Source organism: Muscardinus avellanarius (assembly GCF_963383645.1).
Source record: "Muscardinus avellanarius genome assembly, chromosome: 6".
In the NCBI taxonomy this organism is placed as follows: domain Eukaryota; kingdom Metazoa; phylum Chordata; class Mammalia; order Rodentia; family Gliridae; genus Muscardinus; species Muscardinus avellanarius.
In genome coordinates, this window is record NC_137791.1 from 58,599,140 (window position 1) to 58,611,962 (window position 12,823).

At 40.5% G+C, this 12,823-nt stretch overlaps 1 protein-coding gene across 1 annotated transcript in view; it reads right to left on the minus strand.

The window, feature by feature from the left end:
* Positions 1–9,741: 9,741 nt before the first annotated feature.
* Positions 9,742–12,823, minus strand: part of GRID2 (glutamate ionotropic receptor delta type subunit 2) — a gene marked incomplete at both ends in the record, with an annotated part of 1,485,932 nt that continues 1,482,850 nt past the window's right edge. The window contains one exon of the mRNA XM_080697615.1: positions 9,742–9,900. Coding sequence (XP_080553741.1) covers positions 9,742–9,900 — 159 coding nt within the window. The remainder of the gene's footprint in view (positions 9,901–12,823) is intronic.

The following is a 12,823-nucleotide window of genomic DNA, read 5'->3' on the forward strand; positions in this document are numbered from 1 at the left end:
GGGCCTGGCGGACCGGACCCAATAGGAGATTTTTAAATATGATAAGCCCCCCCTTATCCATGACAGATATATTCCAAGGCTTTCAAAGGATGTCTGAAAACCATAGGTAGTACTGAATCCTACATATATGATGTTTTTCTTTCTACACCCTGCAGGGCAGCTACATAGCAGAGTTAAACTATCTTTTCTTACATGCCGACACCTCCTTTCATTAATACTTGTGCTTTGGAGCCATTATTAAGTGAAATAAAAGTTACCTGAACACAGCACTGAAATACTGAGGTAGTTGACTTGATAAACCAGATAGCTACTAAGTGACTAATGGGCTAGTAGCATATAGAACGTGGATACACCACAGGACAAAGTGATGATCCAGGCAGAAAGGAGCTGGCCCCTGGGAGATTTAATCACACTATTAAGAATAGTGCACATTTTAAGACTTACAAACTGTTTATTTCTGGAATTTTCCATGTAATATATTTAGATCATGGTAGAGTGTAGGGTATTAGGAATGATGGAGCATAAAACCATGATTAGGGCCAGGCATGGTGGCGCACACTTGTAATCCCCGCGCTTGGGAGGCTGAGACAGGAGGATCGCGCAGGTTCGAAGCCAGCCTCAGCTACTGAGTGAGGCTCTCAGCAACTTAGTGAGACCCTGTTTCCAAATAAAATATAAAATAGGTGGAAGTGTAGCCTGGAGGTAGAAAGCCCCTGGATTCCATCCCCAGTATCACACAAAAACATGAATAAAATGGGATTACTGCACATTTATTTAAAGGAATTGGCTGATGTGATTGTGGAAGCTGGTGGATCTGAAATCCCTATAGCAGGACAACAGGCTGGAATCACAGGCAGGAAGTAATGCTGCAGTTTTGAGGCAGAATTTGTTTGTTTTCTGGGACTCTTCAGTTTTTGCTTTTCTGGCCTTCAGCTGATCGGATAAGGTTCACCAACATTATTGACAGCAGTCTTTTCTTCTTTCTTTTAATTAAAGGTAGCTCATTATAGATGTTAATGACAAGTATAAAATACCTTCACAGCAACCCATAGATTAATATTTGATTGAACAATTGAGTGTTATAGCCTAGCTTCATTGACATATACCATCATAACAAATTACTAAAAACATAGTTGCTTAAAATCACACAGATCAATTTTCTTACATTTTGGAGGTTAGAGGTTTGAAATCGGTTTTACTAGGCCCAAACTAAGGTGTTACTAGGACAGTGCCCTCCCTTGAGCCTCTTAGGAGAATTCATTCCTTGCTCTTTTCAGCTTTGATAGGCTACCTGCACGTCATGACTCATCGTCCCTTTCTCTGTCTTCAAAGCCAGCAGCAGAGTACCTCCCCTCCCCTGTTCCCCCGCAGCCTTTGCTTCTCCTGTCGCCACCCGCTCTATGACTCTTATTCCTTCTTTCCTTAATGAAAATGTTTGTGATTAGTCTGCACATATGCAGATAATCTAGGCTAATCTCTTCATGCCAAGATTCTTAATTTAATGACAGCTGGAAATCTCTTTTGCTTATAAAAAGTCACAGGTTCAAAAGTTCCAGGGGATTCATATGTGGACATCTTTGGAAGGTCTGCTATTCATCCTATTATACCACCCGTCTATTGTGACCCTGGAAAATATTGGTACAGCTCTTTGGGAGTTAGGCCTCAGATTTACATTTTGGTTTGCTTTCCAATATGATAATTGCATAAGTTTTGCCTCTGACAGTTAAGTGATACCTACGCCTTGGTCTCTACTACTCCAAAATAATATATTTCTGGTTGGCATTGAATAGCTCAACTCAGGGCGACTTTCCTGATGATCCACTCAACCTAGAAAGGACACATTTCAACAATGCCAGTGTCCAGGGGCATTATACCTATAAACCACACAGCAGCTTGATTTTATTTTTATTTTGAAACAGGGTCTTACTAAGTTACTGAGGCTGGCCTCCAACCTGTGATCCTCCTGTCTTCGCTTCCCAAGTACTAGGATTACAGGGATATACTACTATGCCCAGCTTCAGTCTTAAGTATTAACTCAGTTCCAGCACTTCTCTTCTTTAAGCCTTTAAAGCCTTTTTTGTTTTTCTCAAAAGCTTCACCTTTCCATTTTACATATGGCTGATCAATGTTTAGCCTAAGTTCAAGAAATCCATCCCAGCATAGTATTAGGAATCTGGAGATATTAAATCCTAAGTTATTGTTGACTCTGTCTACATTACTAAATTGCCTTTTCCAGCCTTAACTGACATCCTTCACCAGTCCATCCTCTCAAGATCCCTTCTATGACAAACCTTTGGGTTCTTGTTAGAAGATATCAGCTGGAGTTGCAGTGATAACACTTCCCTAAGAGGCCATGGTGAGATTTGACCCTCACTTTGTGTTTACAAACTATGAGAGAGGTGGATGAACCTTGGTGAAGGCAGCGAGTCATCTTTCTCTCATGAGGCCTCTTCGTGGTGTTGAAGCCATGGAGTTGGTTTCTCGAGTGATGGGGAGTGAGTCACTTCAGGAGGCCAGTTGGTTCAGCACAATGTGAAGATCCAAGCACATCCACTTATACATATTCATTTCAGTCTTCAGGCTCCCATTCCTTCTCTCAGGGTCTTGAACTTAGCCTAGTAAATGTACCAGGGCGGTGCAGTAAGGCTTCTCTGCAACCCAGCTGTTCTCACAACCAGGCCTGCTTTTCAGCCTGTGCTGCCCTCTGGCTGTGGTAGATGCAGGTGTCAGGTGCACCCTGGTCTACAGGGAAAGCCAAGGAGAAGCTCACTATCTGCCCTAGGGCCTGGCTGCTGGTTTTCTTAATTCTACTTTGTGTTGGAGCCTGATGTTTGGCTGACTTGGGCCTGTTATTTTCTCCCAAGAAACTGTACTTAAAAGCAAGCTTTCACCCCGGCAACTTTTTTAAAATGACAACCACTGCTATAATAGCTCTCAAATAGTAGAGATAATGTACAAATTCAGTCACTATCTTCCTTCTGCTTCAGATGATATTCTCAGTGGCACTATAGATGCCATGGGTTATTACAACCCACTTACCACTAGCAATGCAGTGTTTGTTTCTATTCGGTGGGTGAGTGGTCCAATCTAGAAATCTAACTCAGGATATGCATCCTGGATCACTTCTAGTATAAATTATTGTTACTCAGTTTTTCTAAAAAGTAGATCCTTAGATAAGAAATCAGATTGTCATAGGATGAACTATACATGTTACATATTTATATTTAAATATTTGATGGTATATATAAGGTCTATTTCCTAATTTAAAAAAATCTCCCTTTATACTATGTGAAAAAATATATTCCAGATGGATTAAAGAGTAAAGGTAAAGTAAGCCTTTAACTGATATCAGGTTAAATAAGGCATTCTATACACAAAATAACTAAATATTTAATTTGATAATTAAATAAGTGATTTAAAGTATAATATTAATATTACTTTTAGTAATGAAAACTAGCGATGAAAAAGTAATGAAAACCATACTACATAAAAGCCGAGATTACCTTTTTTGTACACAAAAGTCTTAGAAGTTCCAAGTAAATGACAAACTGGAAGAAATATTTACAACAAATATCACACACTGTAAGTTAATATACATTATATAAAAATAAACTATTAAATATCACAAGAAAGTGAGTAGTCTCCTGCAGAAAAAAAGACAAATATAAGAGCATGAAGAAATAGCAAAAATGGTATAGAAAGATGAAAAAAATTCAACCTAGAAATACATATTAAAACTTTAAGAAAGATTGAACACTGACATTATTTAAGTAATGGAAAAAGAAGGCAAGAGGCAAAAAGGTGCAAGATGAAGAGATTGGCTAGAAAGACAGAAACGAATGAAAAGACATGAACAAATTTTGACAAAATGGAAACAGATGGCCAAGTGATAATTGACTTGGCAGAATTGCATAAGCCTATACCCTAGTCTACAGGGAAAGCCAAGGAGAAGCTCACTTCCTGCCCTCGAGCCTGGCTGCTGAGGCACTGGGTATCTCTCAAGGCAGGGGTGCAAGGAAGGGTTGATGGAGGGCAGATTGCAGTATAATGTTGCTACTGATGTGGTTCCAAATCCGTACGCTCACTCTTTCTTTCTTCTTTTCTTTCTTTCTTTCTTTCTTTCTTTCTTTCTTTCTTTCTTTCTTTCTGGGGATTGAACCCAGGGTCAATCTACCTTTGAGCTACACCCAGACCCTATTTTATTTTTTTTTATTTGAAATAGGGTTTCATTAAGTTGCTGATCATCTGACAAAATTGCTGAGCCTGGTCTCGAACCTGCAATTCTCCTGTCATCTCAGTCTCCCAAGTACTGGGATTACAAGTGTGTGCCACCATACCAGGCTACATCTTTGTATTTCTACGGGTCCTTTGTTACCTCTCTTCATTCTGAACTGAGCATCCATTCCCCATAGAGTAGTAAATAGTGATGATCCTTTCATTTAATCTCATGAAAGCTTCCAATATTTTCACCTATACTGTTGTTATTAAGGCAATGCTTTAAAATTTGTCTTAAAGACAAAATCTCTATACATATTATACCCATGATAAGGCTGCAAAAGCTAAATTCTGGATAACACTTGAATGAACATCTCAGAATAACTCAAGTGGAAGTTTCTGAGTAATGGTTCTGGTAATATATTCAATTTAGAAAAGTATATTAATGGTGCTCTGTGACGGTTTGCCCAGCATGCTGGTGCATGCTTGTAATCCCAGCATTCAGGAGGCTGAGCCAGGAGGATTGCAGTTTGCTGACAGCTTCAGCTATTTAGTGAGGTCCTTTGCAACTCAGTGAGACCCTGTTTCAAAATAAAGAATAAAAAATAGGGCTGGGGGTGTAGCTTGGAGGCAGAATACTCCTGGGTTCTATCTTCAGTACTGCAAAAAAAAATTTCCCCAGTTCCTTAAATGCATCTATAGTGAACACTCTCCATGTGTGCAAAAGAGCACAACACAACCAAGCAAGCAAATTTAAGACTTTTCTCTTCTTACAAACGGCAGCTGCTTCCCAAGTCTGTCAGCCTAATGACCAAGTTTCTTGGCAAGCCCTCTACGACTCAGTTCATATTCAGTTCCATAACTCACCTCCTACTTTCTTACCTTTTCTTTCAGGGCAACAATAACTTGGATCTGCTTTAGTTCTTAGCGCTGCATTAGCATTTTGGTTCTTAGATGAGCTTTGCAGGTGCTTCTGTTTTAAGTGTTCTCCACTTTTAGTCCCCAAACTTTTCCTTCCCGTTCTTACTCTAGCTCAAGTTTTACTTCTTTGCAGATGTCTTCCAGACTAGGTCAGTTGTCTTTATCACATCTTCTCATTGCTTTCTCAGGGACTGATCTCAGTTGACAACAACATGTTTGCTGGCATGACTATTTAATCCCTTTCTCTGACCCCAGAGTGTGAACTCCAGGATTTTGCTCTTCTGTTATGTCCATTGCTTAACACACTGTCTGGAACTCAATCAATATAAACTGGAAAAAAAAATGCCTTCAAGAAGTTCAACCTGATTTTAATAGTTTCTTCATAGAATAGTTCACTGGATATCAAAATTTGATCTAGTTACAACAACTTCTGCTAATATTTGGCTTGCAGAAATCAGTTTTGTTTGTGGAGAATAAGATGAAAAATATGGTATCATACTTACACTAGGGACTGCTGAGATTATATCTTGCTAATCTAATTTGTATACTAGTATAGGCATTAATTTTGAAATGAATTGTATTTAGCAAAGAATTGCTGCCCATTTGGTTGGACCTTTCTAGAATATTGGTAGTCATTATCAGTAAGGATCCACCTGGTTTATGCTAACAGGTTCTCTGGTAACATAAAAAGTTCTGTATAAATTCTGGACTTTATACCAACCATAGAAGGATTCAGTAGAGAAGAACTGAACTTACACAAAAGATTAACAACCAAATGGAATTTACTAGGCAGTTGATTTTGTTCAGATTATTTTCTTCCTTGTTAACCCAAGGGCTGTAATGCATTGACTTCCTTTATTTCCCATATTAATCCATGCCTTACCCCCATTAAATTAGAACAATCACTGAACAAAAAATAAATAAAAATAAAAATAAAACAGAACAGTCTTTGTTGCCAATACTGGAGAGCTCTGAGTCTGATTGAAAGTGTGCAGAGTTCAGGCTTTAATTACAGAAACTTCCCCACTCTCCCCACCATTGTGTCTGTTGGCTTGGTTCCATCTGTGGCTGAAACTTCTAAAGCAAATTCTCTGAAAAGCATGGCACTCCCGCTCGCTACGGGGCTCCGCTCCATGTTCAGCTACCTCTGCCTGCAAAATGCAGGCTGCAGTCTTGTTTTCCATCCTGTGTTTCTCTCTCTCACTGGGCAATCTCTGTGTCCTGGTGTGATTGTCGGTGGCTTTTGGAAGATTGAGGCTCACCTGGAATCTGCAGTGTGCATCACTCGCCGTCCCCATGGCCACCCTTGCCTGATGTTTCACTATAATTGTTTCAAGCTCACTTATACATTGTGGTCAGACATCCCCTCCCTCTTGTCCAGCCTTGGGAATGCAAGTGCAGACAAATGATTACTCCAAGTACTTTATTTTTTTAATACAAATTGTTAATTACCAAAGAAGGAATTGGACTTTAAGCAGGGAAATGATTTACTGACAAAATTTTATTGATAAAATAATTTATCAAAGATTTATGAACAAATTAAAAATCTCCAAAATAAGAAAATTATATCAACCAAGGAGAGTAAAAAGTGGGTCCGTGGGTGGTAGAGAAGGGCTTTCTATTTTTGATTGGTTATATTAAGCAACATCATTAATTCTGAGGATTTTTAACTTTTCAAAAGGAAACTGGGATGTCATATTGCAACTCACAAGAAAGGCTACTGTGGCATAAACATCAAGTGGGGGCAGGTGACTATCTCCTTCTCTGTCTTTCTACCCCAATACCTGTCTCAACATCTTAATTTGCTACCCAACTTGGACGCGTCTATTCTTCCTCAGCTACCATGACCTACAGATCATCTCGTTTCCTCTGCATGGTCTGTCGTTCCAGCGACAGCCTTCCCTCCTGGCGTGGGCCTGCCTTTTGCTGGATCCTTTGGCTCAGTGCCTTTGACCTTGGGTGGCTGGTCCTCTGAGTTTCTCTGGCTTCCTTCCCAAATCAAGAGGGGACTGTCAGCTATAATAGAAGACACTGTTTTAAAACATTTAACTGTATCTTAGGTATGAAAATAATAGTTTTAGTACTATAGTCTTAGGAAAGCATTGGGGGAATTGTCAGCTCGCTGAAGTGCTACGTTAGGTCAATTGAATTGTTTCTCATCCCATGTGAAAATGTTTCAGAAACTGGTGTTAATATGAAATAAGAGTTTTTTTCCCTACAAACCTGTCCGCTTGTTCTAGGGACTGGAGAAGTGCACTGTAGTAGAAATCTTCTCTTTTAGGTTTATGACTTTATCCCAAAGCTTCTGAACGTCAGTTCTATCAGAACTCTTGTACATCATCCGCCTCCTATTCACTCAGAAGACCTTTTGTAGAAATTTATATTATTCCTGAAGGGATATGCTAATACCATATGGGTTTTGGAGAAGCCAGTAGGTTTTAAGAAGAAAGACCTTGCTTGCTTTAAAGGATTACTGGATAGCAGTGGCTGCATGCTCTATAAGAATGTCTATACAGGACTGAAATGAGCCTGGGATGGATTAGAACTGTACTCCAGTGTGACTGAATTGATGTTAGACTAGCAATCCAGAAACCATACTAAGTTGTCAGAAATGCAAGGTCAGGCCAGGGCTTGACCATGGGGGTAAAGAGGGAAAATAGGTGGCATTCCTTATTGTTCCATTGCTCTGTGTGTGTGTGTGTGTGTGTGTGTGTGTGTGTGTGTGTGTATGATTTGTTCTCTGGGGCCAAGAATGAGCTCTCTCCAGTGGGCCTTAGGGACAGCCTTCTATCAAGAGGCTGGCTGGTGTCCAAGTCTAGTCGCCCTGTGCGTCAATGGTGGAATGTCTGTGTGGCAGTGGGGCCCAGCTTTGGTCTTCTGATTATATCCTTGTCATTCTGTGAAGCATCAGCTTCCCCACACTGACACCAGAGAGCCAGAGAGCATGAACTTGTCTTCTCTGTACCATGCACTCACACAGGGTGGGTATGGTAAGCGTATATACCCTTCCGGCAAATCAGGGTATAGTATTTGGTAGGGAGGACGAATAACCCACAGAAAATGGGGATAATTAAGAAGTAACCGTTTCCATAGTGTTTTCCCATACACCTTCACTTGGTTCTCACAACAACCCTGTGAGGTAGGTACAGTACGTAATGTTTTTATTTTGCAAAGACAGACATCGAAGACCAGAGAGCTTAAGTGATTTGCCCACAGTTGTGCCAAGTTCCAGGACCCGAACTTAAAGCCATGTCTTCTGACTTCACAGGCTGGTCTTCACCTGTGAGCTGCAATGGGAGGGGTGCAGGCTTGGGAGGAAATTGGCAGAGGTGCTGAGGAAAGTGAACATCTAACGTGTTTCAAAGTCAGGGGGTTTAGAAGTGACACTCATCCACAGAAGCCACTGGGTCACCACTTGTAGGCGCTCCCCTCTGGGCTGCTGGTGCTGGCTGTACTCTTGTGGTTGCTTTGGCATATTAGAAGGTGGCCTGAGTCCACCTGGGCTCCCTGGGTGGTCAGGGAGTAGAAAGCAGGGAATTCCCGGGGCCATCACCACAACACCGCAGCACTCATCAGGCTGTTGAATCGTCTTCTCCACTGGAATACAAATGTCTTAGGTTGAGAACTGTGACTCACTACCTTCCCAGAATTTAATACGGTGCCCTGCACATAGTAGGTCCTCAATAAAAACTGGTTAGCACACAAGGGGTTGCAATGTTTTATATGATGTTTCCCTACTTTATTTGCAGGTGACTATTTATATGGAATAGGTACTATAGATGAATGTGAAAGTGGGTAGGGAAAACTCAGCTATGTTGGCAGTGGGTAGTGTACATGGGTACTGCAATTCAGGGTTAATAACATCATCCAAATGATATTTGTTTACAATGGCAAATCTACTAGGGGCAGATTCAAACTGGAGGCTCTATATTAGCTAAGAACCCATGCAAAATGTATGTATTTGATGTCCACCAGGGTACCAGCAATGCCCATTGACATTGAGGAAAGTAGACCATTTTGGTAAATCTGAAGATGACATTGTTTTAGTAATATAAAAGGAACTCTGTGACAAAAATCTTCAAAAATGATGAGACACAATCACAACTGATTCAATAAGGGTTGAAAGAGGCCTCTGTCTTTTTCAGGCTAAGTTCTGCCAAGGCACATTCTCCTTGGTCCTTGAAGTCTCCCTGGTTTCTTGATCATCAGAAGCTCCATGACCCAGCGTTGTGGTGGATCTTGACCAGCAGAAGCTCAGGACAGACTCTGCGGCACAGACTTGGGCCTCAGCACGAGTGCTCTCGACTAGGACACGTAGGCAAAACATCCGCTGCACAGAAGCACCCCTCTCAGGCTAATGGGCTGGCTCAGACAAGATCCACAACCCGAGGGGGAAAGCAGCAGTCCTGTTTCTACTCATCCATGAGTGAATTACAACAAGGATCACTAGGTGTTACACCCTGGTGAGTCCAGCTTCCTTAAACTGAAGGAGAGTCTTAATTTAGGAGACAGAATACCAGCTCACCAGTTTTGGGTACTCAGGATCTAATGGGTCCTGAAATCAGAAGGTGGGAAAGAGATAAGCAGCTCTGGTTGTGGATGGGGTTATGGGTCATCCAGGGGTCCCCCCAGTTGTGCCGATTGGTGCAGGCCATGGCTGGATGCCTGGCTTCTCCAGGTATTGTTGCCAAGTTTCAAACATGGCCTTAGTGGCCAAGCATTCTTTCTTTCAGATATTGTAGTTTCATTCTGCAGGGATGAAGCCTGTGGCAAAATAAAGCAGAAGGTCACATCAAGATTGAGTTTAGACAAGGCCTGGCTTTCCACGGAGCTGCCATTACTCATAAATGTCCACTGAAACAAGGTGGGGAATGTGGACAGCTGGGCAAGCCATGAAATCAGGGTTTCAGAGGTTGCCTGGGGTCCAGGCAGCCATCAGAAAGTGGAACATATTGGTTCCCTGTTGGCTAGAACCGGTTTCAGGAAGGACTTGGGAGTCTAGCCAGGTCAGGATTACAATATATTCCTAGTTTAGACTGCAGAGTCAGTATTGATATGAAGAGTCAATAGAGTGTTCCACCAAAGTTGGTCTTCATCCACAGCAATACATGGAATCCTGGGCCCTGTTTTCTTAGGTCTTGAATCTCAGATCTTGACTTTTAGTAATTAGTTCAAGACCACGAGTAAGCTTTAACATGTTGATAATTAATGATAAATATATAGCTTACCAAAGTTGTAGTCAATCAAATTTGGCATTGTTAAATGCAGTTTAGCCTACTCATTTATATGTTCTCTTCAATAAGGAAGAGCCCATTTCCTTGAATACTTCAAACATTAAACAATAGAATCTTAAAATTTTAGATCAGCAGCAGAAATCTTGAGGAAGGGTACAAATCGTGAATCTTGACCTTAGCCAGCCTCAGAGGGGATCAGAAGATCCTTACCTCTGCATACTTGTTAGAAGAACTTGTGCCTAGGTATCATGTTTATCAAAATATTTGCCATTGTTATAGAGATTAGAGAAGACAGAGCATTTTTAATTGAGCAGTGGACTGATAGCACTTACTACTTAATTGAATTAGCTATCTAGAAGTGCAAATTAGGTATTTTAGAAGTGCAAATGATTTGAGTTAGATGTAGAAATTAGCTCTACATGAATTAGAAGACATCAGAATTTCCCTGTAAATTCTGTGAACACAGATTCTAAAAACAGTTTTGTTATTAAGTAGAACTGGGAAATACTGAGTCACAACTATCTTTCTTAAACACTTAAATTGTAGAAGTTTTAAAGATTCTGAAAAGTCCTGTATTAAGTAACCTTATTTAATTATGTTTAACTCAGTATGTCCCCAACATTTTAACATGGAGTTAAGTTTTTTTTGTTTTTTTTTTTGTGGTACTGAAGATGGAACCCAGGGGTGTTCTACCTCTGAGCTACACCCCCAGCCCTATATTTTAGTCCTTTTTATGTTTGAAACAGGGTCTCACTAAGTTGCAAAGGGCCTCACTAAGTAGTAGCTGAGGCTGTCCATGAACCGCGATCCTCCCATCTCTGCCTCCCAAATGCTGGGATTACAAGCGTGCGCCACCACGCTCGGCTACATGGAGTTAAATTTTTGAGCAATATTTGTTAGCATCATGTAGAAGTGATGCTACATTGAACAAATTTTAGGAATATAGACTAGTAAGTAATGATTTTAAACATTACCAAAAATAAAAAGGCAAGCAATTAGTAGTTATTTATTACTATGTTGTGTCAGAATTAAGTTAGGTCTTATAATGCACAATAAAAGCACATTATACAAAAATAAATGAATGAGGACTGAAGCACTAAAGAGGAAGAGAGAGAGAGAGAGAGGGAGGGAGGGAGAGAGGGAGGGAGGGAGGGAGGGAGAGAGAGAGAGAGAGAGAGAGAGAGAGAGAGAGAGAGAGAGAGAGAGAGAGAGGGAGGGAGAGAATGAGTTGAGTTAGGTACTTTGGAAAATGGGAAATGCACTTGTATAAGATACAAATTCTGCCCTTGATAGACTCATTATCTGCTTACAAAGATACTTCTGCCATACATAACAATATCCAGTGTTAATCAATTTAATTTAATGTTCACTGATGTCTTCCTTCCATGTACTATGCTAAAGAAGCAGACTATTACCTATAGTTATTAGAGAGGAATATCAAATATTGAAATAATAAAAGGTGAAGTTATGGAGAAAGTGGGACTGCTTTTGTGAGTGGTTAGGGTTTTGAGAGCTTTGAGAGCATTATGGATTATGCACAAGAATATACCAACTAGAAGTAGTGCATAGGGTGGCAAATGGTACTTTGGCCTATTATAATCTTTTAATGCATATATATATATATATATATATTTTTTTTTTTTCGGGCTTGGGGATAAAACCCAGAGGCATTTGACCTCCGAGCTACTCCCCCGGCCCAATTTTTTATTCTTTATTTTGAAACAGGGTCTCACTGAGTTGCAGAGGGCCTCACTAAGTAGCTGAGGCTGTCCGTGAACCGCGATCCTCCTCCGGTGTCAGCCTCCCAGATGCTGAGATTACAAGCGTGCGCCACCACGCCTGGCTTAATGCTTATATATTGTGAGGCCTTCACCTCAAAATCAGAATGTTACAGAAATATAATTCTCTTTTATTTATCCTCTACTTTTACTAGAGTTCTTCCTACCTGTTGGATTATAGGAAATTGTCTATTGTGTGTGATGATCTCGTTGATGATAGGGACAGCACTCTGGTTTTGCATCCTTGGAAACTAGTATATTTGCATCCATAGTGTCTGGTTTCTGGAAGGCCCTTAATAAATACTTGTTGACTATTTGAAAATCAAGGAAAAAAATACAAGGCAGAAAAATTTTGACACCAAAATTGATTTTTGCATCAGGAAGTAATGTGTAGATTGAGCAGAATGAGAATATGTAGGCTCTTTAAATGAGACTGAGAGTAGGAAAGAGGAAATAAGCGAAAAATTTTAACGGCAGTGGACAGAACTGTTGGAAGTTATGATTAGCTAGGCATGGTGGCACACACCTCTAATTCTAGTCAGTACTTGTGAGGCTGATACAGGAGGATCTCAGGTTTGAGGCTAGCCTCGGCAACTTAATTAGCCCTTCTGCAAATTAATGAGACCCTGTTTCAAAGTAAAAATCATAAAATAGGGCTGAGGTATAGCTCAGAAG